The sequence below is a fragment of the Anomalospiza imberbis genome, chromosome 6 (assembly GCF_031753505.1).
Source record: "Anomalospiza imberbis isolate Cuckoo-Finch-1a 21T00152 chromosome 6, ASM3175350v1, whole genome shotgun sequence".
Lineage (NCBI taxonomy): Eukaryota > Metazoa > Chordata > Aves > Passeriformes > Viduidae > Anomalospiza > Anomalospiza imberbis.
In genome coordinates, this window is record NC_089686.1 from 38,885,872 (window position 1) to 38,913,377 (window position 27,506).

The following is a 27,506-nucleotide window of genomic DNA, read 5'->3' on the forward strand; positions in this document are numbered from 1 at the left end:
CACAGATATATCAGACTTAGAGCAAATCCTCGGCTGACCATTTGATTAGAAATAAAACCATAAAATTCTCAGGGACAGGTACACAACCTACTGTACTCCACTTCAGGCAAATCACAATGCATTTGATCCCACTTTCCATGGTTTTTATTTTACTTACCTGCAAAATATACCCTATAAATTTGTGTATTGAGATTACAATTATGGACTGCCAACATAATATGACCTTGCCATTTCCATTTTATAACCAGTGTTTCTTTTGAACACTGGGAGGGCTACTTGCATAGCATCCATGGAGCTTCAAGTTCGGCTTTTTTTTTTTAATTTAATTTTTTTTTTGGTCAGCTTGTACTTCCAGTCTACTCATTTAAATCCTCTACTTGAGGAACAGCTGCTATTCCAATCTGTTGATATGATTCCTGTAGTACTTGGTTTCAAATGCATTGATTGCATATGGGAATTAAGACCCAGGGAATTATAATAATCTCTGTTGTTTGCTACTGACCACAGTTTTCTTTGCCAAATTAGAACACTGGGAAGATTTCAGTAGAACAGTGTTTTCCTGCTGTTTGCTTGACTATCCTCCAATTGATAGGACTCTATCAATTGCTGAATCCTGCATTTAGTATTTTTCTTCCACTGTATTACTGTGTATGGAAACCACTCAAATATTTTTCATTTTCTCCCTCACTTCTCAAGTTAAAGCCAATAAATGTACCAATCTCAAACCAAGTTTATTAAGCCAGGAACTATTGAGATGGCATCGACAAGTCAGGATTTTTCCTTTCTCTAAGGATCTGTCAAGTAGATCTGGAACAGACACCACAGCTGCAAGCCACTTCTACTCTGATAAAGCCTCACTCACCTTTGTGTTCTTATGTTAGTGCCTCAATGCAAATTATACAGCTCAGTGAGTATCTACACCTTCATGCTGAGGTTTACAAGTCACTCTTGACTGTTGTCGGTCTATAAAATGGTGCAGTTGAGAACAGAACACAAGAGGTGTCCAGCTCCAGAAAGAACCCACCAGTCCATGTGATGTTTACAATTATTAGCAGAAGCATCAATCACTCCAATCCACCAGCAGGAAACCAGCTGAAACATTTTTGTCAACCCCCCCAATAAATCTCCCACCTAATACAGCCACTTTGTTTCATGTTCACATACAAAACACCTATTTTTGTTGGAATAGTGCATAACTAATATGGTGAGATAAGAAGGTTGTACATGGATGTTGCAGAAGGGCTCATTATGCTTTCATAACATACCATAAAAGTGTTCATATTGACTCTTTAATTAGTGAGGTGCCAAGAAGAGACATGCCACTCAGCTTTGGGGTACTGCAAGCACTGGAGTGGAAATGTAATGTGGAGTGTGTGGAGCCAGGACAGCCAGATCAAGCTGGACTCTGCAGCATTCAATCAAAGAATCCACCCTCAGGGAGATTTCATTTCCCTGGGTCCTCATCCAAGTTCATCTCATGAACCATAATCAGCAAACTAAATCTTAACCATTTTTCTATACTGATAATAACTTAGAATATTCTCAAGTTCAAGAAAAGAGCCATTATTCTTGACTAATTCTGCTTAGAAAATACAGCAACTGTTCTTAAAGAAAGCCACTTACGCTGAGAGTGATTAGAGCTTAATTCTGTAACAGTATCTTATAGAACTGAACTTCATGTATAAATAAGGTCTTGATGAAAGATTATGTGCAAGAGAACAAGAGGGCTATTTGAAAAGCACTGCCATTATGTACTACCAAAACTGGTCCAATCTGAATTCCAACCCCAGACTTCACCAGAAGGCTGTGCTGAATTAGTCACTGTCACAATTGTATATATTTATTCTGATTTCAGCTAGTGATTCTAAACTGACATTACGACTCTCCTCAAGCACCACATGCCTGATGTCATGGCACAACAGAGGGAGTCCACATGCATGTGGTACGATCACCAGCAGTGCTGTAAGTTTCTAGCTGCCAGCTTTTAAGTTCCATGGAACTTCAACATGTGAAGCACAACCCAAAAGAATACTAAGGTAGTTTACTGCCAGGAAATAACTGAAGCAGAGAAACTCCTGAAGTGTCCCTGCAGAATAAAAGAAATATGGTTCCAAAAGAACACTTGGACAACACAATGGAAAGAAGGGTTTCAACAAAGTAGGACGCAGACACTCTCCAAGAACACTGAAAGCAGTATGTGTCACTGCGATCATCTGTGTCAGACCACATCTAAACTAACTTGTGTTGAATTGTAAGCTCACAAAGGGGCGGTTACACCTTTCACAGCTCTATACAAATTAAAGAGAACTGAAATGTACATGTCACACTACTGGACTTTAAGTGAGGACACCAAAATAATTCATTGGCTTGCTCATAATCATGACAAAAATCTTTGAAGTTCATAAAAACTCTTGCTTGAATACTGTAAAAAGTATTTGATAATTCTAGGTCAGCAACTTTTAACCTGGTTGATGGTCTTCAAGATGTCCTTAAAAGCCGAGGAAAGCAAGCATATTACTAACTCAAATTTCCTGTCACTGTAAACCTTTAGAAATCTATAAATCCACAGAGGCTGAAAGACACTGCACTAGTCATATAGGAAATAAAGGATCCAGAAATCCTAGTAGGACATGGGAAATAACATGAACTAATGAGATACACTTCAAACACTCTCCAAAGTTTACCATCAGCAAAACAAATACTGATTTTAAGAGACTCAGGTAAACATTGTGGCAGTCCAAAAGAAGTATTAGGTATTGGGGTTTTTGGATCCCTCAAGCACAAGAAAAGCCATGTTATCCCCACTACCCCGAGAACAGAATGGCTAAAGGACTTAGAGCTGTGTGTAGAGTCTGCATGTAAAGCAAGCACTTACTCTGGTCGGCAAATCACCAGGTCCCCTTTGTTGGTGCCATATGCCAATCCCAGGCCCGGCTCAGGCAGCCAGCGAGCAGAGTTTATGCTGACATGTCTCCTCTGGTCAGCAGGCATTGGGTACAGAACGTTGAAAACTCTCTGGAACAATAACAGAAGATTACTTGACAGGACAATACAAGGCAGGAGAGCCAAGGAGGCTCAAACAAATTTCCCCGCAGCAGCACAGATGGCCACAGAGATATGTCACGTTAAAGGATTGCAAGCAATCACTTAATCAGCAGTGAGAGTAAGCAGCTGCTAGAAATGTACATACATGTGCCCTTAAATCTTTAATAGGCTGACTGGCACACAGCTGTGAAGCATCCAGAAACCAGAACTGGGTATACTGACAACAATCCATTCAGCCCAAAAATATGACACAGAGAAATCATAAAAGCAAAGGCTTTTATGGGAAATAAAAAAAGCAGTAATGAATCAGTTTGGCTACCTAGAATAGAGAGGAACAAGATGCTTCGGTGTACTGGGCCATTAAAGTATCAGGACTTCAGAAGGGTAGGACTGAAGACTGCATTTACAAGACCAAGACCAAATCATTAAGATAATTTCTGCAGAAATTTAGCTAGTGCACTGTCATCACTAGCAGACTTTGAATCTGGATTTTCAATGGGATAAATCCAAGGTGAAAGACAGGTTTTCATTACATTCTCTAGTGGGCACGCATCCAACCATCACAAAACCTTTCCTCCATACTCCACAGAAAAGGGGATGGTGGTGAACCAGTAAGCAGGGAAGGGAATGATGTTATGCTGGAACAACAGGATGAATGTTGATGGGAATGCACATCAACCACTACTGCACTGCTGAGGTGACTTGAAGTAAATAGTTAGAAGCCATTAGGATGGTACTCATCAGCTATCATAAACTGGGGCGATTTTACTCCATAGCTCTGTTGCCCACTGCGTATCTTTGTCTGTTGGACAATTTAACTTGAGAAGCATGAGTCAGGGATTACTTAACTATGTGCCCTCCAATAGCTAGTACCCAGAACCTTCATCCTGAACATCCTATATGCACACAGAGTAAGTCAGAACAAAACAATATAGCTATGTTATTTCCCATCACCAACAATAAATTTAACTGCTCCTCTGAGAGAAAAAAGAATTTCTCTGTATGGCAGAAGCTGGCCACTCTTTGCCTTGGCTATCACTCAGCAGTTAGTGTATTCAGAGAAGCTCAGCATTTGGGCAGAAGGAACAGGTCTTTAGGGGTTTAGCTATGTCTTACCCATCTCTGTCATGTCAGTCCCGTTCCTCTGCCCTGCCTTGCTTGCTGGGACAGCAGGGAGGGAAGGGCAAGGGGAGAAATAGAAGGGGGTGGAATCAGCTGTATGATGGTTAACACCTACTACCATGGATATTAGGGTGCACTCTCAGATGGGAAGATTGGATTTGGAGGAGGAAGAGGAGGAAGGAGGGGAAAGGGAAGGGTCTGCCAGAACCAGGAGCATAAATTCATAAAATAAGCATTCTGAATCTCTCAAGACTGCAAGGATCTTCCATCATATCCTTCTTTGGCAAGTCAGAAGCAGTCAGTTTCTCTTCTACTGAGAATGGCTTTGTCACATCTCAGGAAGCCACCACCTTCCTGGGCTAGCAGCAAGCTCTCCCAACTGACAGGTCAAGCTGACCTCCCACACGCTCCATTACCAGCCACACCAAGGCAGGAGACTTGCGGGCTACAGCTGAGCTTTACTGCTTTGACTGCTCTGCAGTAAACAGCACCCCATGGAAAATGCTCCTCCAAGGACATGAGTCTGGTTTTGACAACCTGCAAGTGCTGGCTGAGGGCTGAATCTCAAAGACAAGATAGCTTTAAAATTCTGCATCAGAATAGTTGCTTCATCATTCCACTCCATTCAATTCTAAACAGCTTGTCACACTGAAGAGCTCCCCTCCCCTGCTGCTTCCCACTCCCACGCTAATGGGACAACTCCATGCAGTGTTAAGGGTGATGACATCCGTGCGTGTGGTAATTAGTACATAAAAAGAGAAAGCAGCTGTACTGGCATAATCACCACTCGCAGCAGTAACCAGGACCCAGCTAATCAATCTGATGCAGTCACACAGACTGTCTGTTGCAATTGCATCCATTAGCAAGACCCCCTACTCTATACACAGAGTGGAAAAAAAATTTCAAGTTCCTTTAACATCAGCAGGTCCTTCTCTTCAAAGAAGGTCAGAACTCTGCCAGAAAGCCTTATTTGCTATAGATCACAGCTAATTCCTTTTGGATTTTTTTTTCTGTCTTCTTGTTTTGATTGCTAAATCTTATAAAAAGTTACTGAGATATTTCAACCAAAGTAGCCAGCCTGAAAACAGACCACAGACTGACTACACTTCTTTGCTGTGGATTGTTCAGGTTTTGTAAATCTGAACTTCTAGGAATAATACTCAGGTTACTACAGGAATCCTACATAAATACAACTCTCCAGCTTCTAGGTCAAATGATTACTACCAACCCTCAAACTCTTAAAATTAACAATACAAATGCATAAAGTTGATAATTCAAGAGTTTCTTTTCATTAGGGCTGGTCCACAGATTAATTGCAGGCCATGTGTAACAGCCATGTTGATGGCCAAGGCTATAGGAATCAGTTTAGAAACGCTGTTGTAAAAATGCAGTGATCAATATCTTTAAAGGTGCCCATCATACTCTCAGAGTTTCCAGAGAGCTTATTTTTAATAGTGTGGCACTTTCAGTTACAAGATACCATATTGCACCACATGTTATCAGCCCATAATCACCATCAGCAGTCACAGAAAGCTTCCATGCTCTTCCCCATAACTCTTGCTCTTAGTATCATTATACTACCAATTCAATAATACATGGTCACACCATTAGACATGGCAATTCAGCATTTTACAAACTTGGCAGCTGCCTTTATGTCCAGAAGCTTTTCTGAAATAGTTTTGAATGGCATGTTTCTTCAACTACAAACACTGTGAAGTCTGAGGAGTGTGAGCTTCAGAACGTACCTATGGAAGCTTAAGCCCTAACAGGTAACACAAATTTAGCAAACTGTTCTATTATTGCAAACAATGACATATAAATATCATTTCAGTACACATGGCAGGTCCTACTCCTTCCCTTTAGGGCCCCATAATCCAGCCTGAACTACACAGAGCAGTTGCTTGACCTGTAGTTATGCTTGTAGAAAACTCTGTCTCTGGTGATCTCTCCACATTGCACCAGGGATTCCAGCAGTCATTTCAAGGAATCCATTTCTCCTTGAGTTCAGGGGATGTCAGAAAGGTAAAAAGTCTTCCTCTAGAAAAACCAAACCTGTCTTGGTAGCAAAACTTCCACACAAAAGGCAATTCATACCGAGGGAAAGCAATACTCACTAAAGAAACAAGTTGATTGCTTCCATTTTACATCCCTGTAATCATGAAGTGTGGGGGATTTGGTTGAGCAATTTTTGTCTGCACTTTTCTGTTTCCAAAAACTGTACTAGAAGCAACGACTTATCTCTTTGGTGCGCCTTTTCCATCCTCTCTCAACAGAAGTGGGCATGTACATCATGCACTGAACTCTCTAAAGCTACTTTCATTGCTTCATAGCCACAAGAAAAGACGGCTCAAAGAAAGCAGGGCTATAAGGCTTGAAGATAAGGAAAAAATAGGCCCTCAAATTGTTCAGAGAATAAGCTGCATTTGGAGTGCAAAGGCCACCTCAAGCCCACTGCTGCTGCTTCCCCTCCAACTTGTCACTACTGTCACAGCCACTAACTCAGGTATTCACTTATGGCAGAGTGCCAGGAGAGGCTGCATGACAATCAACAGCCTCAAGGAATCTTTCTCAATGATCTCTTCCTCAATGTCAAGCTGACAGGCCCAGGGTACAATACGTAGACATAGAGTTAGCTAATTTATACGTGCCCTGGAGAGGTAAGAAAACTTTTTGCTAGAAGTCTCTGCTACATCCTCATTATTGAGCTAGTCCTTCTGTCTTCCCCTCCCATTCTGTACTAGGGAAGCTGCTGCTTTTTAATAACACTCTTCAAATTCCACCTTTCCCCCCCATTTCTGGGATGTGGCAACACTAAAATGCTGGACAGAGCAATCACCAGGATCCTGTCAGTCATCAAAGCAGCAGCAGGCTGCCCCAAGTCTGTATTCCTGTTGCCAGATGGCCATGGTGCTGCACTCGCCTGATCCAAGTAGCACCGTGCCTGGCCAAAGCAGAGGCATGGCATCATCTGCACAGCCACCTCTTTGCTCAAGGCCTTCCCACCTCTAAGGAGAGCAATGAAAAGCAGGGGAAGGCTGAACACTACTTGTTTGGCAGGGTGAGACCTTTCTTCTTTCTGGCACTCAAGAAAGAACAAACATGTTTTGAAGCTGGAGAAGAGAAAGTTTTGGCACAAGCAGGTAGGAAAACTCAGCAGGAACTCTTGTTTTTTATATTTTTTTAATTCAATAGAGACGCTTCTGCTCTCGACTAGATCTGCCTTCGAGATGCCAATAAATTTCAAGCCATTACCTTTGCTTAGGCTAAGCAGTAAGCTGGCTATTAGATCAGCCTTGATAAGGACTGCTGGGGGGGGTGGGAGTGCAGCTGTTGTCTCCTTTACATGGGGAGATCCTGCCATCCCTGAAGCAGATCAGGTGGGTTTTCAAATCACAAAAAAAGCCTAAAACATAATTATTAATTTTCAACTGAATTAACACTGTCACCAAAGGCTGAGAGACAAAGAAAACACATAGGGAACTAAATATCTGGTGCGTTAAATGCTAAAGAAACCTCTTGAAGGACTGGTAAAATACACCGTTTCCTGGGTTGCCGAGAAAGAACTTCAGAAAAGACCATTTATCTCTGCTGGATGAGTATAACTGTAAACGGCAGCCAATTCTCACCTCCATAGATGCAGAATTTGTATTGGTAAACAAAGTGCTTTTCATATGAGTACAGGTTATACTACCGATGTAGCCCTAAAATCACAGCCAATCCACAACACTCTATTAAGTTCACTGGAAGTACATCTCCAAGCAAGGCCTACATACAGTCTGAAACTACTCAAAGACCATTAAAACAAATGCAGAAAATTATGAACTCCAATTGTATTTGCCAGAGCAGCAGATAAGATGCATTGACAGCATGAAGGCATAAGCAGAGCAAGTTTGACTTCATTTTTTTTGATTGCAAGGACTTTGTCAAGAGAGCATTTAAATCAATTAATTATCTTTTTTTTTGCCTCCTCCTAATACTGTGTTACCACTGAAATATCTTACCTGACATTTTTATAATGCCAACATCTTAACTAGCTTACCTCTGACACCAAGGTATCAGGTAAGTTTCTATATAGCATCTACCACTCCACTGAATACACCATGTCCTTGGCCAGTAAGCCTGCATCACTGACTTGTATTATGCATTCAATTAGTTCGTGTTTTTTGAAGGCCCAGAAGTATAATAAGAAAAAGACATTCTAACCTGATCTCCTTAATGAATAGCACAGTATTTTTGCTTACATTTTTTACTTTGCTGCCTATTAATGAATTTCACAAAATATTATGAAAATTAGGTTTAAGCCTTGCACTGTCACAAACTCCAGAACTCTCTACAGCAAAATTCAAGACTACCTTGTCTAAAGCAGAGCAAAGCAAAGCAAAACAAACACTCCTTGGGATAACTGACTGATTGCTCAATATATTTATTCATAAGACAATGTATACCAGCATTTTGAAACATAGCAAGTCTTCCCTTTGTTTGGAAGAAGTCTCTGTGCCTATATGCAGATACAAAGAAAAAGGCACCTATTTTCCATGATGAGATGGGGGGAAAAGATTTGCTTTCTTGCTCCCAGTCTCTCCCTATTAGGCAGGTTGGTCTACGCTGCTCAACCCCTCCCCCACAGCTGATTCCTGCTAACAACATACACATCTTCCCAATAGACCTCCGTTAAAATGGAAGAAGTGAAAAATAAGGCACTTATCTTTTCGGATTTGTCAGTCCTATCCTCAAATGGATTTTATCGTGCACTGCTCAGCACAAATAAAATTTCTTTCAACTCCATTTATCTTCCTCAGATGCAATAGGATTATATATAAAATTTTTCTTCAGTCTTTACCAATATAACAAACCTCTTTCTGCCTTTTTCTGTACCTGCTGTCCATGCAGAAAATCCTAGCTTTGTTTTCTGAGCCACAGAAAATTAAATGAGAACTCTTAATTTTCAACAACTGAAACCTTAACTGTGGATAGTTGTTCCAATTCCTAAAACAGGCCAGCACCAAAAAATCCTGTTGGATGGACTGCAAAACTTTCTGCAAACAGAAAAGATTGTTGGTTCTTCCTTACATAATTTATTTCTGATATTTCAAATTCAGAGACGTCTCATTAAAGCACACCTAATCCTTTCTTTCTTTAGGTGATTTCTTCGCATTATCAGCTTGGCACTTTATTTCACAAGTCTGTCATGCAACTACTACATTTAAAATTAACTAATGGGAACAAGGTCTTAAGAAGAAATGGATCATCTTAGGTAACAAAGCTCTCACTCAGGAAAATAACACACTTGCAGTGCAGTGGCTCATTATTTTACTATCTGTCTTTCAAAGGCTGTAAAACCAAGGTAATAGCTCCAAAAACCCCCTTAGGGGACTGGTCCAAACTGGGATCTGAAACCTAGGGTTGAGTAAGCAAGAAATTGTTGAACAAAACAATTATCCTTTCATTTGCACATGCAGATGGTTGGAAAAGATGAAAGGAGAGAAACAGGAATGCCAAAGGGATTGGAGTGAAAGAAGACAGAGACACGTGTATGTATATTCAGTGCAGATGCACAAACAAACAGGACTGCAGCCCACTGCTACTCTCTCTTCCAAAAATCACCAAAAGCTCTCAAGGCTGCATCAATCTAATAGAGATACGGTCATTTCTCTGGCAAAAGGAATGGCAACCTTTTTCATTTTTGCCCTTAACTCAGACTGCAAACCAAAACCAGTATCTGTGAATTCCTCATTAAATGTCATGCTGAGACTGTAACAGCAACATCTACAATATGTTAAAAATCCAACGACAAGAGCAAAGGATTTGCGCACAGCTGCCATTCCGCTCTGTTCTCAGTCTGCTGAGCCTCAGTAGAATGGCATACATGATCAAATGTCAACAATGTGTTGATGACAGAGCTACATGCACCCTCATCTAGGTGAAAAGAGGCTGACATCCAGCTGCCTACAGGTCTGGAAGGTATAAATACAAGAGGAAAGAGTTGGTTCAAATTTAATTCAAGGAAGATGGTAGGAAGAAGTACTGAAAAAAATTTCATAAAAATAGCAAACAGCAATTTCTTCTCATCCCATGCCCAGTTCAATAGAAATTGGTAAGAATTCACTTTGGCTCCCTTCCAACTAAATGACTTGGGCAAGATGACTGCACATAAATAATCTCAGATGCGGAACCATGTTTGCCATAATTTCTTAAATCTAGTTAAAACTATGTACCAAACTGCACCAAAGCTAACAGTAGTTACTGTGGGACAAACAGGCTCAAGGCCTTATCTGAACTGCAAGAGCTCTGCTCTCCAAATACTGGACCTCATATTAAACAAAATGTCTTGGCTCTCATTTTCACATCACATTAAGTAAAAACATCCTGAAGAGATGTCATTTGCCTTTTCTTCACACCAGTTTGCTAAAACAGACATTGCTCCCATGTTTAACCATCACATGAGATATTAACACAGTATCTTATGAAGGATTCTAATGAGTTTTTAGTTTTCTCTAAGCTCTGTCTTATGAGACTTCAAGCAGACACAGCTGAATTGGTTAAGACAGCAATATGACTAACTCTTACAACACACTATTCCTGCATTTTTCTGCATCCATAGTCAAATGTGCACATCTGTGCAAATCTTCATGTCACCTGCACCCCCAAGGTTGTGCTGCATTTTCCAGTGATGTTGAATACAGCTCTTTTTTACAACACCCTACATAAGCAGTGTTTACCAACATGGGTTTTGGATATGATCTGTTTTCCTAAAGATATCTGACAGAATCTGCCAATGCACAGAATATAAAAACTACTAGGTCTCAACCAGACAATTATGCTTCACTCTACTAAAAGGAGGGATTTCCCATTTCAGTCAAACAAAGCTTCTGTTTCCATGTCTTCTTCCTAGTATCAACAAGTGCCTGCAGTCTGTGACTTTGCATGGCCTTTTGAAAAGCTAAAAAACATCTATGTGGTTTGACTTCTGTCAAGAGTGAAAAATTTCTTTGGGCAGTAATTGGACATATTATTTGCAGTTCTAATTGGAGCCATCAGATGATCACCCTCTTGACCTGAAGATGTCAAATCTTTCTTAAAAGAAGACCTAAGGGACCACACCAACACATTAGTCAACAACACAGCAAGAGGCTGGTACTTTCTTGTACACTATTCTTGTTCTCAGAAATATGGTAGTTCACATGAACTCTTTCACTGGAGGCATTGTGTTGCAATAAGTCATCTCCTCATAGTCTCCTAACCAATTTTATTTTCACATTACCAAGGATTCTGATAAACTTGTGCCCCAGGGAAACACATGTGCAGGGTATTTGCTTTCAAGATTAAAGCTTGATTGCTTATGGCTGCAGGAGCTTGCACAGCTCACCCAGAGAGTCAGTGAGTGACCTTTGCAGACCACACTGGATACATTTTACCAACACTTGCATGAAGCTCAGAATGCAACAGCACTCAGGAAAACTGTGCATCTTTTCACTATGCATTGTACTCATTAAGAGTTAACATGCTAGAACAAAAAAAGCTTGGATTTGTGCTAAAACTCTGCAAGTCTTTCTGTTTCAGGCCCTTCTTCCTGTGGTATTTGGAATTCTCCATCTGTTTACAATGGAAATGTACAAATACTCTGTTCCATCCAGGCTATTGACCGACCATTTAATCAGAATGTTTCCCAAATAGCAGCAGTCTTGTCAAGAACTAATTCTGGATCTCCACAGCCTGAATTTTTCCACATTCAAAGCAAGTGCAGCATTTGAGATGGGGACTGGTGAGGTCTCTTTTTCCCCTCAAATTATATGATTTGCTCTTCAGCTTCATGTCAATCAAATTTTTCTATCACCTACCTCACTTTTTGTATCCTCAGCTTGAAAGCTACTTTCAAGGTTTTATTTTAATTTGGATTCCAGTAATCATGTTTTGCTGGTATTTCCAAGTTATCGTCCTCTGGGTAGAATGAAAAATATTAAACATTGCAAGGGCATCAGCATTCGTGAATGCTAGAAATAAAACTACCTTCTGGCTGCCTTTCACACTAGTACCTACTGCTAAAAGATCCAGTGCAATATGATCCTTACTTTTCCCATGTTTTTAAGGACCTTCAGCTCCATACAAGATTCTAATTTAATGTTCCTCTAAGTCCTTTAATGTCCATAAACGCTTGGAAGTACATGGAATTCAAAAATCACCCTCAGCCAAACAGCTTGAAAACAGACATTTCATTTAGAGACAAATTCCACCTATGTTTTCAAAACAGGCTAGAAAACCTTACTCCACATTTGGAGTCCTGTCTCCAAGCTTTCTATCTCTCTGAAACTCAAATTGCAAACAATTCCCAGCATCACTGCTATCTGTACCACCCCCAAGCTAATATCTGCTAAAAGCAATCTTTCCTTGTTCTCTCCAGCTACAGATAAAATTCAGAGATTTGCAAAAAAATCCCCCAAGAACACAAGCAACAAACACTTGATGTTCATGCATACCCCTCCTGTTAAAAGTCAACACTCCTAGAAAGCTTTTGTGTTTCAGACTGAAGTTTAAAAATTGCTCTTTAGCAAAGCCAGGTTTCCATGTGAAATGCTCACCAGGACAATCTGAAGGGGGTGAGCAGAAAAAGCATAAACTTCTACCTCACAACTACCACATTTGATGATAATTCATGACTTTATTTCTGAACAAAATTCGTAACTGTCAAATCATGACAGGCCTGACCTGTTGTGAACTCTACCCAATCTCTCTGAAATACCAGCAGCAAGATGCATACAGACAATGTACACTTGTACAACCAAGGTGCTCCTTAGTACCATCCAAAATTGCTGTAGTTCTCAGAAAATTACATCAATAGCCAGAGGCTTTCTAGTACAATTAAATGTATTAAAGTAATAAAATTAATTAATTGCATCTTCAAACCTCTATTTTAACAGCAAGATGGAAAAAACTCTCCAAGCAATAGAAATCTGCATTCCATTGACTGCTAGTTAAGGATGTGGAAGAAGGGTTAATCTGAATCAGAAATAATCACTGCATTGCACTGGTCAGCAGTGGCTCAGAGGCCATGTTGCCAAGCCCTACTCTTACAGTTCATTGACTGCAAATCCAAAGCCAAGAGGGAGGCAGGGAGGTGGGCAGAAGGCAGGCAAGAAGGCAGGCAGGCAGGAAGGTGGAAGAACTGTCAAACAACTTATGAGAAATCTCAAAGAATGTAATGTAGCATTTCTTTTGGGAGTTTTGGAGTAGGGTATAATTAAAATATCCACAAAATATTGCTTCAAACATGGCTCTGACTCACTTTTAATTAAGAGTTTGAGTAACAAGTGCTTTGTATTACAAGCTGTTGGCAGAGAGGCAGCAAAAATGCTTTCTGATTCTAAGGTGCATATTTAATTAGATATTAAAGAATACAGTTTCACCAGGTTTCCTAAACCTTTTTGTACTGCATGCTGGCCAAGCTATAAACAGATTTTTACTCAACTGAATATGAATATATCAGCCATGGTAAGAACAGTGTGCTAAGAATACGATGAAGTTTCCTACTTAAAACTCTATTTTCATTTTGCATGTCTTGAAAAGTATTACAAACTTACGAAGGAGACTTACTGCAAAACTCAAGGCAGAAGAAATACCTGTGGCGGATGCACCAATTTTTACAGCTAGACAGAGGAGCAGTATTAGCGCAATTGACACATGTATGCTTTCTAAGCTTGGTCCTAAGGACTGTACAAAGACAACCAGCAGCACACCAAAATGTTGAAACAATACCCAACATCACTCAACAGGAAGGTTCTTTAACCAAATTAATTCAAACAGATCTAGCTGTGACCCTGTCACATATGCATAAAGCTCCAAGTCCAAAGCTGTCAGAAATAAGATATTTTTAGCATCTTAAAACATGATTTGGAATAGGGGAAAACAGCAATACAGTTAGCAAATCCTGCTAGACTGGATGGATTTGAAAACGTGGGGGAAAGGTTTTTAGAAGCTATAAATAAATGTGCAAGAAAGATGAAAAAAGCAACCTTTAGAATACATGCAATCCATCTGGAGATAAAAAAAAATCCAGAACTACAGCAGATGAGAAAGACAGAAGTCCAGTGATGTGGAGCAAGTCTGAGAAGCAAGAGTAGGAAAAAATGGTACAAAATTTTCAGTGCACTAAAACAGCAAACCCCCCTGAAACCTAGCCCACCCCTCAATGGTTTCTGACTGCATAAATAAAGGCTGTTGTCCAAAAGGAAAAAAACTACCCCCTGTGGGCTTCTGGTAAAACTGTGCTTATCACATTATGTAGATTTAAACACATCCGAGAACGAAGGGGGAAAAAAAAGAAAAAAAAGAAAAAGAGAAAAAAGAAAAAGAAAATAAGGTTTTTTTGGAGAGAGTTCAAAAGAAAAAAAATGAAAGTTGGAAGATTAAATTACAAGAGAAGATTAAAGAATACAAAGCATTACTTCACTAAATGGTGACTAAGAGCAGGGGTACAAGCATTTGAAGACATGGAGATGAAAAAATATAAATGAAACATTTAGACAGTGAGCTTGCTGATTTAGCTGGCTATAGAAAAATGTCTCCAGAAGACAAGGGCTAGAGCCATAGCAACTGGAGTTTAGAGCAAATGTAAAGGAGAGATGTGAGGAAGACATGTGATTTTCGCTAATAGGACTTCTCTGTCTTAACTTATGATATGGTAAAAAGACTGTGGGAAGGGCTACTCCAGTTTCTGGCAGAAAAAAAATATGCATTTCACTAGGATCTTAAAATAGATGAAAAAGAAACAGTACTAGGGCAAACTAGAATTTTAAAATGATCTTACAGGATGGTGAATCCATGTACTTTGTGATCTTATATCCATGCAGCTTTCACCAACTGTACCTGTAAGCCAAATTGTACTTTTTTTTCTTAAATGCATTTTAATTTCTGTCTCTTACTTTGAGAGGCTTGTACCAGAATGGTGGCTCAGAACCACGTCTGAAAAAGTGCTGAATGGTGCACCAAAGAATACCTTCATAATTTATCTTCCCTTGCCTTATGATAAGGAGCAGATGATGACAATAAACAAGAGTTTCAGATCAGCTGATAAAGTGACTCTCTCTGAATCATGAACTGTCTGAAAAGCAACTACAGAATCCAAAGGTGAATCAAGCAATTTCTCCCAGGGACAAGTCTGTCCCCAGTGTCAGGTCAGTAGACAAATGCCTCACTGCAACCCTTGTACACTGTGAAAACAGCGTATGGCCAAAAGTAATAATAATCTGAGAGGCCTTTAAGAAAAAAAGAAAAGTATTTTAGAAAAGAAAACAACAGGGAAAAAAGATTTCTCATTGAATGAGTTCCACTACGGTAAAGTTATCCCTCAAAGTGAAAATTGTGAAGATTTAGTTTTCATCTCCTAAAACAAGTCACCTGAATACATGGTCTAGAACTTGAATCCAACCCAAATTTCAGCTTTAGAAATTACTTATTTCTGACTCCTTAACTCTCTTTGTGCATTATGAAGTGGACATGGCTTTTACTACCTAGAACTATCACTAAACAGCTGTTGTGCTTCACTCATTAAGAAAGCAAGACACACATGTTCTCAACTCTGCCCAGTTAGTGAAAAGATGAAGGTTTTCCTTCATGTACTAAATGAGTCAGAGTGGATCATAGTTTAGCTGCCACACAAAGCAGAACATGAAGATAATTCCAGTGCCAAAATATCCTTACATATACATTAAGAACTAACTTATAAATAGCCAGCAAAGCCTGTTTGGGAAAAGCATAGTCAATTTCAGTTTGCAGGTACAATCCGAAGTTTGGTCCCTACACTTCCTGAAACTGCTGGTGGCTGCTGTCCTAGAGGTTAGTTGCTTTTAGGAATGATAGAAAATAATCCTACATAAAAGCCTCAGCCTCATATCACCTGAAAAGGTACAAAATACCTACTAGGTACTCTGAATGATGTCTAGCCCTAGGAATGTATTACACTACATGGAATGTATTTGTTCATCATCATATTTGAAACAAGAGAAAAAGTCTCACAGTTCTGTTGTATTTACATTCTCCTGACATGTTTGCATACCTCTGCCATAAATTCCTTCATGTGTTCATTATTCAGTGGGTCTGGAGCATGCTATCTCTTTGTTACTAGCTACTAGGCTGGAGCCAAACACACACAAGCAGAATACACATATACTCACCCTCATAGAGGTTTCTCCACCATGGGGCTGTTGCAGCCTGAAAACTTGAGCAACCATGTGTTCTGTAGTAGGGTGCAACAGGATACGTCGGGAAGCCAGTCCCACCATAACATATCTGCCCATTGGAGACAGGCTCACAGAAATGGCATTAGGTCCTATGAATAGAAGAGGGGTTATTTCTCTCATGGGTTGACATCCTGTTCCATGTTTCATCCTCACAGCTTTTTCATTCACATAATGTATGCCATATTAATCTCATTCTTACAAGGGGTAGAGAATAAAGAGAACTGCACAAATTAGAAATTTTATAAGACATTTCTTTGTTGCAGGTGTTCTGTCCCTAAGACAATGAAGTCCTTTAAGAAATTAAAAACTATTCTTTAGCAGCTCCACCATACCAGCACCATACTTGTCCAGACCATATCACAAGCCTCTCCCCAGCAGTACTGTCTGTGGCTGGCTAGATGGCCAATTCAGTGTTTCCTGTTGCTGCAATTACTGATGCTCAAGCTATTGCACTTCTTACTGATAGCTGAAGTTCTGAGGTTCTCACACCCTCACCCACCCTGACTTCCTGATGTATGCTTACCAAATCGCTTTGTGTAAAGCATCTCGCCCAAGTTGTGGGGTGCCAGAGAATATACAGCCAGTATTCCTTCATCAGGGAAGCCTCTCTGACTGCTGGGAATGAAGGCTGCCAGCAGCTGCCCATCAGCAGAGATATCACAGCTAGCATCATTGTAAATCTTGCAGTTTTGAACAAGCACATTCACAGAGGCTGCAAAGAAAGAAATGAATAGTGATTATAGTACTAAGGTTGAACAGAATACAATAAGATTTAAACCTAATGTTGTACAATGGACAGTACATGCAAAAGGCACTCAAGACATTTAGCTTCCTCCAAAAGTTTATGAAATGTTAATACCCTGATTAATGCATAACTTGTTCCAAAACGGAGATAAGACACTGCAACGAGCCCAGGAAATTAAATTTACTCACCTCCTGAAACCTTCAGCCAAGAAATAATAGCAATTGCTCTCTATCAAACCTCTCCCTTTGTTAAGCATAACAGCATCCTTTGCAAAGGACAGCACAGTTTAAACAAGTCTCAAATCATGACACTGACAAACTCCAGCAGCATTCTCATTAGAAACAGTACACCTTAATTCATTTCCCCTTCTCTCATGGAGCGCTTAGTTCCCGCTCCTCTCATCTCCAATAAACAGGAGATGAGTGAAAAACTCCTCCCTGCAGATAAAGACATTAATTTCTGACAGCTGATTTCTACACTCATCTTGGATAAAGTCATTGAGAAAGGGCAGAGACTTCTCCAGCCAGTCCTCCATTTAATTACTCCAGTATTTGAGACTCATGCATACCAGTGAAGTAATTGTACAGCAGACTAGTGAGTAGCAATCCACAAAACAATAGTTTTATTTTAATCCCTGCTGGTAAGTTGCTGGGTGACCTCATCCAAGTGTTTTCCCCTTTGTACCTTGCATATGAAGACTACAAGCTCTAGTACAATTAGGTTCCAAGGCCTCTAAGCACCACCTACACCAACAGTTCAGTGGCATCTTGTTGAGACGTGGCTGGAGTGATGTCCACTCTACCAGCTTCACCTAAATGTGCTTCAGTTTTTCAGGAGTTTTGAAGCTGAACCTGCATACACTATTTCTGGGATAGGGAAATTTCAGGTTCTAGTATTTTCAAACTCAAGAGTATAGAGATATTAAAAAATAATAGAAATAAGGTCCATGTTTACAATATAGAAAGTTTGCATGCTAGAAGATGGAACACCCCGTCTCACATGTTTGAAGCTACAGCACTATGTAGAACACTGTCGATTTCTACAGTCCAGAAATGATCTTCAACTCATTTCTGAAAAAACCATCAAGACTATGCCTAGCCCAGAAGAGGCCTTCATATGTTCAGCTACAATTGCAAGCAAGTTTATGAAGGCACTTCTTAGTCTAGATTCCTTATTAGTTTAACAAATAACAGTACCAAGAATGCTTTGTGCATATTTCTGAAAGTCTAAACTTGTAAATAAAATTAAGGGTGTAACTCAATACTTCAACAAATCCTACCCTTTACTTCCAACACCTGTGTAGAAGGAAGCTGCATCAGGGAACTGCTATGAGTTGTCTAGGTAATTTTTTAACCAGAACAGCTTCCCAAGCCAGTACACCCTATGGCTGCATAGATACTTGCAGCAGCACAAAAAGTACTCATGACAGGGAAGCAGACAGGACTGCCTTTCATACAGCATTGCTGATTTAAAGCATTCACTGAACCTCATCTTTAATTCTTCTGGTCTCAAAGACCTTTCTCCTGGGAACTGCTTTCCTCTGTGGCTGAGTATCTACTTCTATCTACTGTTCCATTTAGGAAACTCTGACAAAAAAGAAGATGAGGATTAAAAGCGGACTATGTAATTACATTATGTACCAAACCACCTACACCTGTACCCTAAATCTATTCCACCAATTTTTCAGCCTTGAAGCTGCTAAAAACAGTAATTTTCAGCCTAGTATAAACAGAAAGCTGCTGAACAGAAAAAGGTAAATAATTGTAGTCACTATCAAGGCTGCAATACCAGTACATGAAATATACATGGCCCTTAAAGAATAGTTGGTTCAAAAGATGACAAAATTCCTGAGTGCTTAGTCTGAAGCTAGTTGAACAGAAAGACAAGAGAATTAAGATTAAAGACTATACCGCATAATTAAAAAAAAAGGGATAGAATTAAAATGCACTCTTAAAAAAAAACAACTAGGCTTTATTTAAATATTTATTATGTCACCACAAGAGAAGATGAGCATCAACACAAGAACTGCAGTATTTGCTATGAACCAGCTAATGGATACATGACAACAGGTTGTACCATTGTAATCCCAGTCAAACTGGGAGGATTCCTGCCGAGTAACTCGTTCCAAAACCAGTCCTATTTATACTCTAGGAGCTCTAGGTTGTGTTGACATTTATATACTTCTGCTTCACCCAGGAACTTGAAAACATGAGAGAATAAATTTTGGTTATTGTAGCAAAAACTGAGGCATTACCCACTGTAACAGTGAAAGTGACAGCAATCCTAAACTGCACTAGGAAGCACAATTCCAGAAGAAATATCAGTGCTGATACACAGCCTTTTGCTGAGACCACATGCAGGACCCCCTGGGCACAGTTTGGGACAGCCATGTTCAAGAGCAATTAAACCCTAAATTATAAGATGTCCAGCAAAGAAAATGACTGGGGAAAGTGAAACATGAATTTTATGTTCAAACAAACACAAAACACCAACACCAACCCTCCCAAAAAAAGGGAGAGGAGGAAATAGAATTGTATACCGTATTTTCAAAAACTAAAGAAATTAAGTGCCCAAAAACCATCAGGTTTCGACAAATAACACTGAAAACCGACTACTATCCAAGTAAGTGGGTAAAAGAAGCATTTTAAGTTTGGAGATTGAAAGATTTCAACAAAAATAGCAAGGTTCTAGAACAGTCTTTTCAATAGACATGGAAGGAGCAAAGAAATTAACCAATTAGAAGACAGAATTTTAGGAACTACAGTACGTGCTTCCCTTAGGCAGCAGGGAGCTGGTCTACTTGGATAAGGGGTCCTTTTCTCATCAATTCCTTTGTAGTGGTACTCTAATCAGCAGTGATCTAAAAAATTGGGAGAAAAAAGTGGGGGAATGGGAATACACTAAAAAGGTAAGTATTGGGATTCTCACAGCCACAAGACTTTACTTAAAAGAGAGCCAAGCAAAATGACAACAAACAGCAAATAAACATAGCACACATGCAGAGCATTTGCTAAAGATACAGCTATGAAATATCCCCACCACCAACCCTGAAAAAAACCTTTGATTATTGGGAAAAAAAAAACCAAAACATAGTCCAGTCCATTTTTTGGGGGTCTAAGAACCGTTCTTATTCCTATTCTGCAAGATACAAAAGTTTGTCCTGCACCTCTGGGGTCTGGTTGCATTTTCCATGAGATAGCCAAGGCTTCTCAATATTCTTAAATACTGTGATTTGATGCTCAATATTAGAAGTCACAAGATCACAGAGTTTCTTCCTCAGAGCACATGTATGGGTGTCATGAAATCATAGGATAGTTTGAGTTGGAAGGGACCTTTAAGATCACATAGTTTCAACCCTTCTGCCAGGGGAAGGGACACAATTGATGAGATCAAGCTGCTCAGGGTCCCATCACACATTGCCTTGAACATTTCCAGGGATGGAACATCCACCGCTTCTCTGGGCAACTTGTTTCAGTATCTTACCACCCTCAAAGCAAAGAATTTTCTCCTAATATCCAACCTAAATCTTCCCTCTTTTAGTTAAAATCATTCTCCCTTGACCTATCATTATCTGCCCAAACAAGAAGTCTCTCTCCACCTTTTTTGCTAAGATCCATTTAAGTACCGAAAGGCTGCCTGGAGCCTTCTCTTCTCCAGGTTAAACAAAACCAGCTCTCTCAGCCTGTCTTCATAGTAGAGGTTCTGCAGCCCCCTGATCATATTCGTGGCCCTCCTGTGGATGTGCTCCAGCACGTCCAGGGACAGATCTTAAACAGGACCTATTTAGCCCAGGGACCATTCTGTACTAATGAACTCCTGCTTTTCAGAGAGATACAGGAAGTTTTAGAGAGGAAAGATACTGATTTCTCTATAACAACTGAAAAATCACAGTCTGTAATCCCTTAGGATTTGGGCAGCAGCCTAAAATCAGAAGGCTAAGCATAATTCTTCAGAAACTATCATAAAGAACCTGTATTTTCCAGTACAAAGGAACAGTCACTGGTTACTCAATCCCTTCTCAGCTTTTGAAGTTTGTTTTTGTTTTGTAATCCAATGCAGACTTGGACATTGCTAAGATAAAATCCCACATTTTTTTTTTTTGCATGGTAAGAAATGTTTAAATTGTGTAGCACTTACAGATTTGGGGGTATTGCCATGTTTTGTACATATCCTCACAGTTCCATGGCTATTCTTTTCATTTCCAGGTCTCTAATTCTCTTCCTCATCTAGGATTTACTGTATGTCTTTTTAAAACAATATTGGGTTTGGATCACCAGTCACCCAGAGTCGATCATATAGCACATGTTCACTCATTTTCTATCTACAGGATTTCCCCCCCACACACCTGCTCCTTTTCCAACACCGCACAGAGGTTTCTGGTGAGCGGCCCAAAATGAAGACTAACATGAATGGATATCATCCTGTTCTTAAAGTTTGTTGCATACGTTCAATGTCTCTTAGCAAAACATAATACGTGAGCCCTCCTGCCAAAATAGAGCTATCTTTCCAACTTGATGTGTGCTGGGAACATAAAACATTAGATGCAAGTTGTGCTTAGCAGGAAAGAGTGCTGTTTATTTCAGTCTTTCATTACCGGATTCACACTGGCATTATCATTCTCTGCTTTGCCCTCATTTACAAAGGATGAGGACTCAGGTACCACCTAGATCTAGAACCAAGAGAGCCTGTTGTGCAAGCAGAATTAGTCTAAATGTGACAGGTGGAAATCTCAGCAAGGTTTCATTTTAAGGACAGCATTTACAAGGTTCTCAAGAGATGAGAAAGATAAGATACCCATGCGTTCGACAAAGACAGAGGCTATTTGATTTCTTTGAACCTGCAGCCTGACCTATGAAGATGAAGCCAATAAGGAAGATTTTAGGGAGAAAATTTTTGCTATTTTTGGAAAACTACTGCAAGAAGACTGCCCTTTCATATTCTGTTTTCTTTTGTTGTTAATGCAACCACAGAACTGACAAAACAGATCAAAAGAAACATCTGAGAACAAATTAATCAAGCTGTTGTGGAAGCTTGGACATTAATTATGCTTGAAGCTGGGGAAGGTCTGGAATGCCAGCAGCAGTAGCACTGTTTGCCAAAGAAAGACTGTGCTGGACACACCATCCACTCCTAGCCACCCTTAGAGATGGCACTCTCTTAACAGCTGCTCCTATTTAAAAATTTGTTTCATATTTCTTTTTTCTTCTACTAAGTTACCCTGCATTCCACTGTGGATCAGTAACTATTGATCTAATCGCCTTGCTCAAGACCCAAGCAGTGTTAGAACAGGATGAACTCCAGATTCCTAAACGAGACCAGTTCAACATTAAAAATTGGCAAGAAACTGAAATTATGAGCAGTGAGTAGCATGAGAGAAACTACATAAAAAATGTAAACAAGAGAGAAAGCCTTCAAATATTTTATTATTAAAAGCCTATATTCTACACTGTCTTCAATACTTAGCTGTAGGAATTTTAAGGATATGCAACACTCACTAGAAGAATATTAAAGAAATGCAGAAATAGCAGTGTCTCTGCTGTCAAATAAATTCTCCGCCCCAATGCTGATATGACTGACAATTGCATTATAAGACCGGGTCATGTTTATTTCAGAGCTATTAAAAGCAAAACTGGCAAAAGGAGAGAAGAAATCTGAAGCTATCTTTTCCCATTTTGCAATTAACAGAGAAAGACAGGGCTGAGACTAAAATTCCACAAGTCCCTGCACAGCCATTTTCCCAGGACTGCCAGGATCCGCTTTTGTTGCTGGACTGAGCTTCAGGGAGGTTGCTGCTGCACAGCCACATCCTGAGCCCAAGGCTTCCAACAAGGGTGCTGGGGCCCAGACACTGAGATCACAGGACTGCGCTAATCACACTGCTGTCACTTACTCAGATGCATCCGCTTCAGTGGAAAACATCCTACTTCCAAGCTATCTTTTCTTTGTTTAATTGTTACAGGAAGAAGAGCTGCTCAGAGATGGAGTGTGGCCACAGAGTCATTGCTTTGATGGAGAGAGGAGCTGGCAGGCAGTCCCAAACTTCAGCTGCATAATTTCATCTGCCTGAACTCCAAAGCAGTTGTGGCTTATGCCAGCACCAGGAGGTACAATAGACCCTTCTGCGTAAGCAGATTATCTCACAGGACCACCTCTGATTTACAGGAAACAATGGGAGGAAAAAGAGGAGCTACTGAGGTCACATACCTTACTGGGGAAATAGTTTATTTCCAATATGATGAAGAATCACAAAAAACTCATCCAATCCACTGCTCCACTGTTACTCATTTGAGAATATGCGAATCACAAACATTCTGAGTTGGAAGGGACCCACCAGGATCATCAAGCCCAACCCTGAAGTGAATGGCCCATATGGGGATTGAAACCACAACAATGATGTTCTTAGCACCATGCTCTCCTACCTCTAAGTCATGCACCTTGGCAAACTTGCAGCTTGCCGCTGTTCTGTGCCTAGGCAAGCCTGGCAAATACCTGGTTTAGTATAAACACAGCTGCTACATCTTCATACATCCCTACTACAGCCTGGCAGACGGAGATAGGGTTAACAGACTAGAAATGCCAGGATTGCGCTCGGCACATAAAAGAAGAGCAAAAATGAACATTTCCAAATGGTCATAAGACAAAATGGACAAGCCAAAAACAATGAAGCACAGCATGGGGAGTCAGAAGGGCTGGGGATAGACTTGTAGCTGGAATGGGGCCCACAAGAAGGACACAATGACAACAGAAACCATACCCAATTTCCAGATAATTGGAAGTTTTTCAGAATAAAAGCATCCTTGTAGGTGAAAGGGAGAAGATTGAAACACTGATGTATTAAGCAGCAGATGGTTCCTAATTTCTATGGAATTTTATAAATTATAAACAAACATATTATGTTTTTGGGTTTTTTTTGTTTGTTTTTAATTAACAGCTTTCTCCTCAGCAGCCAGATGAGGCAAAAAAATAAGCTATGAGCAGCTGAAGCACTCTTCAACCACTCTACACATCGCAGAGAAGTCCCAAAGAATTTAAGTTGCTTCCTCCTCTGACTTCATCTTTATTCTCTTCCAGAATCTGGCAGGACCTCCAAAAATATTGCCACCATGTGGCAAAACTTTGCCTTGAGCACCAACCCTTACAAGAAACTGGGAGGCAATATGGTCCAGATGGGTGATCTAAACTTTTTAAAGGCATCTTCCACACCACAGAACATCTCACCCAGTGTATAAACTGGGGGAGTCTGCCGGAAGGGGCCAATCACTGTTTGGGAATGGGATGGGTCAGTGGTTGGTGAGCTGTGCATCACTTGTGTTTCTTGGGCTTTATTTCCCACCCCACTTCTCCTCTCTCCACTCCTCACCCTCTTTTCATTACCACTATTGCTATTGTTATTATTAACTTTATTTCAATTATTAAACTGTTTTCATTTCAACCCTCCAGTTTTACCTTTTTCTGCTTGTCCTCCCTACCCTGAGGGGGCGGGAAGGAAGTGAGGAAGTGGCTGCATGCGGCTAAACCATGACAGCCAGACTGGATGAAGCTTTGAACAACCTGATCTATTGAAAGATATTTCTGTTCACAGAAGGGGAGATGAATGAGGTGATGTTTAAAACTCCATTCCAGACAAAACTATTCTTTGATTCTGTGATTTTGATTCTCTGCATCTCTCCTACTGCAGTGTCAGCATACATTCTCCTGTTGTGGGTTCTTTAAGCAGCAGGACACTACCCCACAGAGACATCTATTGTCAGATATGCAATTTCTGGAAAACCAGAACACACAGATCTGGGACTGTGAGAATTCTTCTCAATTCATTTTAGTGACTACCTGTGAAAGCAGAAGTCTTTCTGAAAACAGAATCCCTTTTCTCCCTAGGAAAGTCGATCCCTTAAAGTAGAACCCAATCTGCTTTTGCTGAGAAATCAAGCAGTGAGTTGCATATATGCACAGAGATGACCTAAGCTAAAAATCACTTGCACAAAGAAACATTCATTAATATCTACCTCCTATCTTCATCCCAGGGTGCCACAAACATTTCTGCAGCTGTGCAACAAGCTATATCAGGATCACATCCTGGGTTAAAAATAGCCTTTCTAGTCAAGTTAGTTTTAGCCCTGAAAATGTCATTCTTTGATCAGCTGACCAGAGGTATCACATAAGGAAGTCTTTTCCAACGTGAGAGCTAGCTTATGCCATAGAGCACATGTGAAACTGTGGTTTAATTTTCACAAAATTAATGAGAAAATAAATGAAATCAGCAATATTGCTCAGATTCCCAATTCAAAAATAGCTTTTGCCTAAGAAACAGAACTAATCACTGCTTTTGCAAATGACTAAAAGGTACATCTACTTCCCTGGGTTTGTAACACTATGATAAGCAACAGACTGGGGTCCTGATTCCCAGAATGTATTGCAGCACTTTAACACATGCTAATGTCAGTAACCTAGAGAAATCAGCTACAGTTCATCAGCAGGTTCTAATTTAAAGGTATGAAGACAATATTTCTCTAGAAACTTGTTAGTAAGAGAGTGAAGACATTGAATACAGAATTCTAAGAGAATGGTACATGCCCATGAAAAGGTGCACAAAAAACAAGCCCTATTTACATATGGATTTGCTGATTGCAAGAATACACAAGGTAGGTAGAGTGGGAACAGCTCTACGAGATTTTAGTCAACTTCCTCAAAAGACTAAGCATTTTACAGTTCCCAATGCAACATGACAAACAAGACCTGCAACATACAGCTGCCTTTGAAAGATCCTAGAGCTTATCCTAGCTCTGGTTAGCATACACTTAAAATAAGGCACTGGTGTCTTTTCCAACTTACCATTGCTGATTTCAGGCAAATCAAACTTAGTGAAGTCCCACCACTGGAGCCGGTAGGTGGTGTTGGCAATGTTGCTGGCCACAGCTGACTGTCCATCCCCAATCACAGCACCTACAGAAAAGGAGGAAATAATTAGCAATTTAACCTCTACAAGAAAATGTAACTTCTACAGAAAAAAAGCTGGGGAGGCAAAACCATAGAAAACCTTTCAAAAACCAATAATCAAAACTCTAGATTCTTTAAGAAACCTTATTTACAGAAATGGCAGCACGTCCTCAATAAGCCACAGAGTACAGGAAATTAACAGGAAAGCATCTCCCTGCAACACATTTCTGAAAGAAAATAAAGATGATAAGAGATAAGACTTACCCAGGAACACAAGGCAGAAATCTTAATCAATTCATTTGGTGCAAATGCATTCTACTTATCAACAGTGGTGAATTTCTGTATTTTCACAGACCCAAAATTGTCTAGTACATCTATGAAGGCATATCAGAATACAAACGGAGGAAAAGCATTGCCCTGGGAAATTACACACCTTTGTGGACATAATCACTGCTCCTACTCCTAGGAGCTGGCCCTTGCTGCTTTGTGGGGCTCAGCCTACAGCAGGCAAGGGCTGCTCTGACTCCAGGCAAACACCATGACCCTTGCTAACTGCCCAAGGATTTGGGTAGCAGCCTAAAATCAGAGGGCTAAGCATAATTCTTCAGAAACTATCATAAAGAACCTATATTTCCTGGTACAAAGGAACAGCCACTGGTTACTCAAGTCAGCACACATTTGAGAAAGCTGAGATGCATTAAGTGGGATTCCCAGGGAGACAAACGGAGACAAGAGACAGTTCATCCATAGTAGTACTACAGTCAAAAATGTCATGCTATTTGCAGTCTCTAAGGCCTTCATGGACAGGCAACCCATGTACTACACACACATCCTGGCAACCAGAGAAATTCAGCGTAATAGAATTTGGTAAAGAAGAGCAAAGCAAGATCACTCCCAAGCACAAATGACTAAAAGCAAAGCCTCCAGTGTCTACACAGTCTGGATTTCAGAATCTCTGCACTGTCTCCAGTGGGAAGTACACAGCAAAGTCAGTGCCTTCACTCTCCTGGAAGGGCTGGCTCAGGACTTTGCTGCCACAGCAGCAGTAATAGAAGAGACTTTGACAACTCTGTCAAGACACCTGTGCAGAGTTAAGAGCTTGCTAACTGCTAGCAAGTTAAACTGGTGTATAGAGGAAGATGGAGAGAGTAGGGTGGCTGCATAGTTACTTTTCTTATCAAATCCCAAAAGACCAGTCAGGCATGGGAAAAGACAGAAAGAAAGAAACCCAAAATGCCTGAACACACTAACACACCAACAGGTTTTTTGCTTTCTCAGCAAATCAAAGAACAACATAGGCAGGACAAAGTAAGTAAGCAAATTCCAAACTGGTGCTGATAAATAAATACACCAAGAAAGCTGCTTGAGTGCTGATTTTTGCTTCTAGGGAAAGCTCAGAAATACATCAAGAGAAAGATTTCTAAGCA

At 40.2% G+C, this 27,506-nt stretch overlaps 1 protein-coding gene across 4 annotated transcripts in view; it reads right to left on the minus strand.

Annotated features, from left to right (window-relative positions):
* Positions 1 to 27,506, minus strand: part of AMBRA1 (autophagy and beclin 1 regulator 1) — a 126,074-nt gene that overhangs the window by 23,951 nt on the left and 74,617 nt on the right. For all 4 annotated transcript variants that reach the window (XM_068193564.1, XM_068193563.1, XM_068193561.1 and 1 more), the window contains exons 12-15: positions 25,975 to 26,085; positions 16,924 to 17,112; positions 16,335 to 16,489; positions 2,876 to 3,015 (exon numbers count right to left, since the gene is read on the minus strand). In XM_068193564.1, coding sequence (XP_068049665.1) covers positions 2,876 to 3,015; positions 16,335 to 16,489; positions 16,924 to 17,112; positions 25,975 to 26,085 — 595 coding nt within the window. The remainder of the gene's footprint in view (positions 1 to 2,875; positions 3,016 to 16,334; positions 16,490 to 16,923; positions 17,113 to 25,974; positions 26,086 to 27,506) is intronic.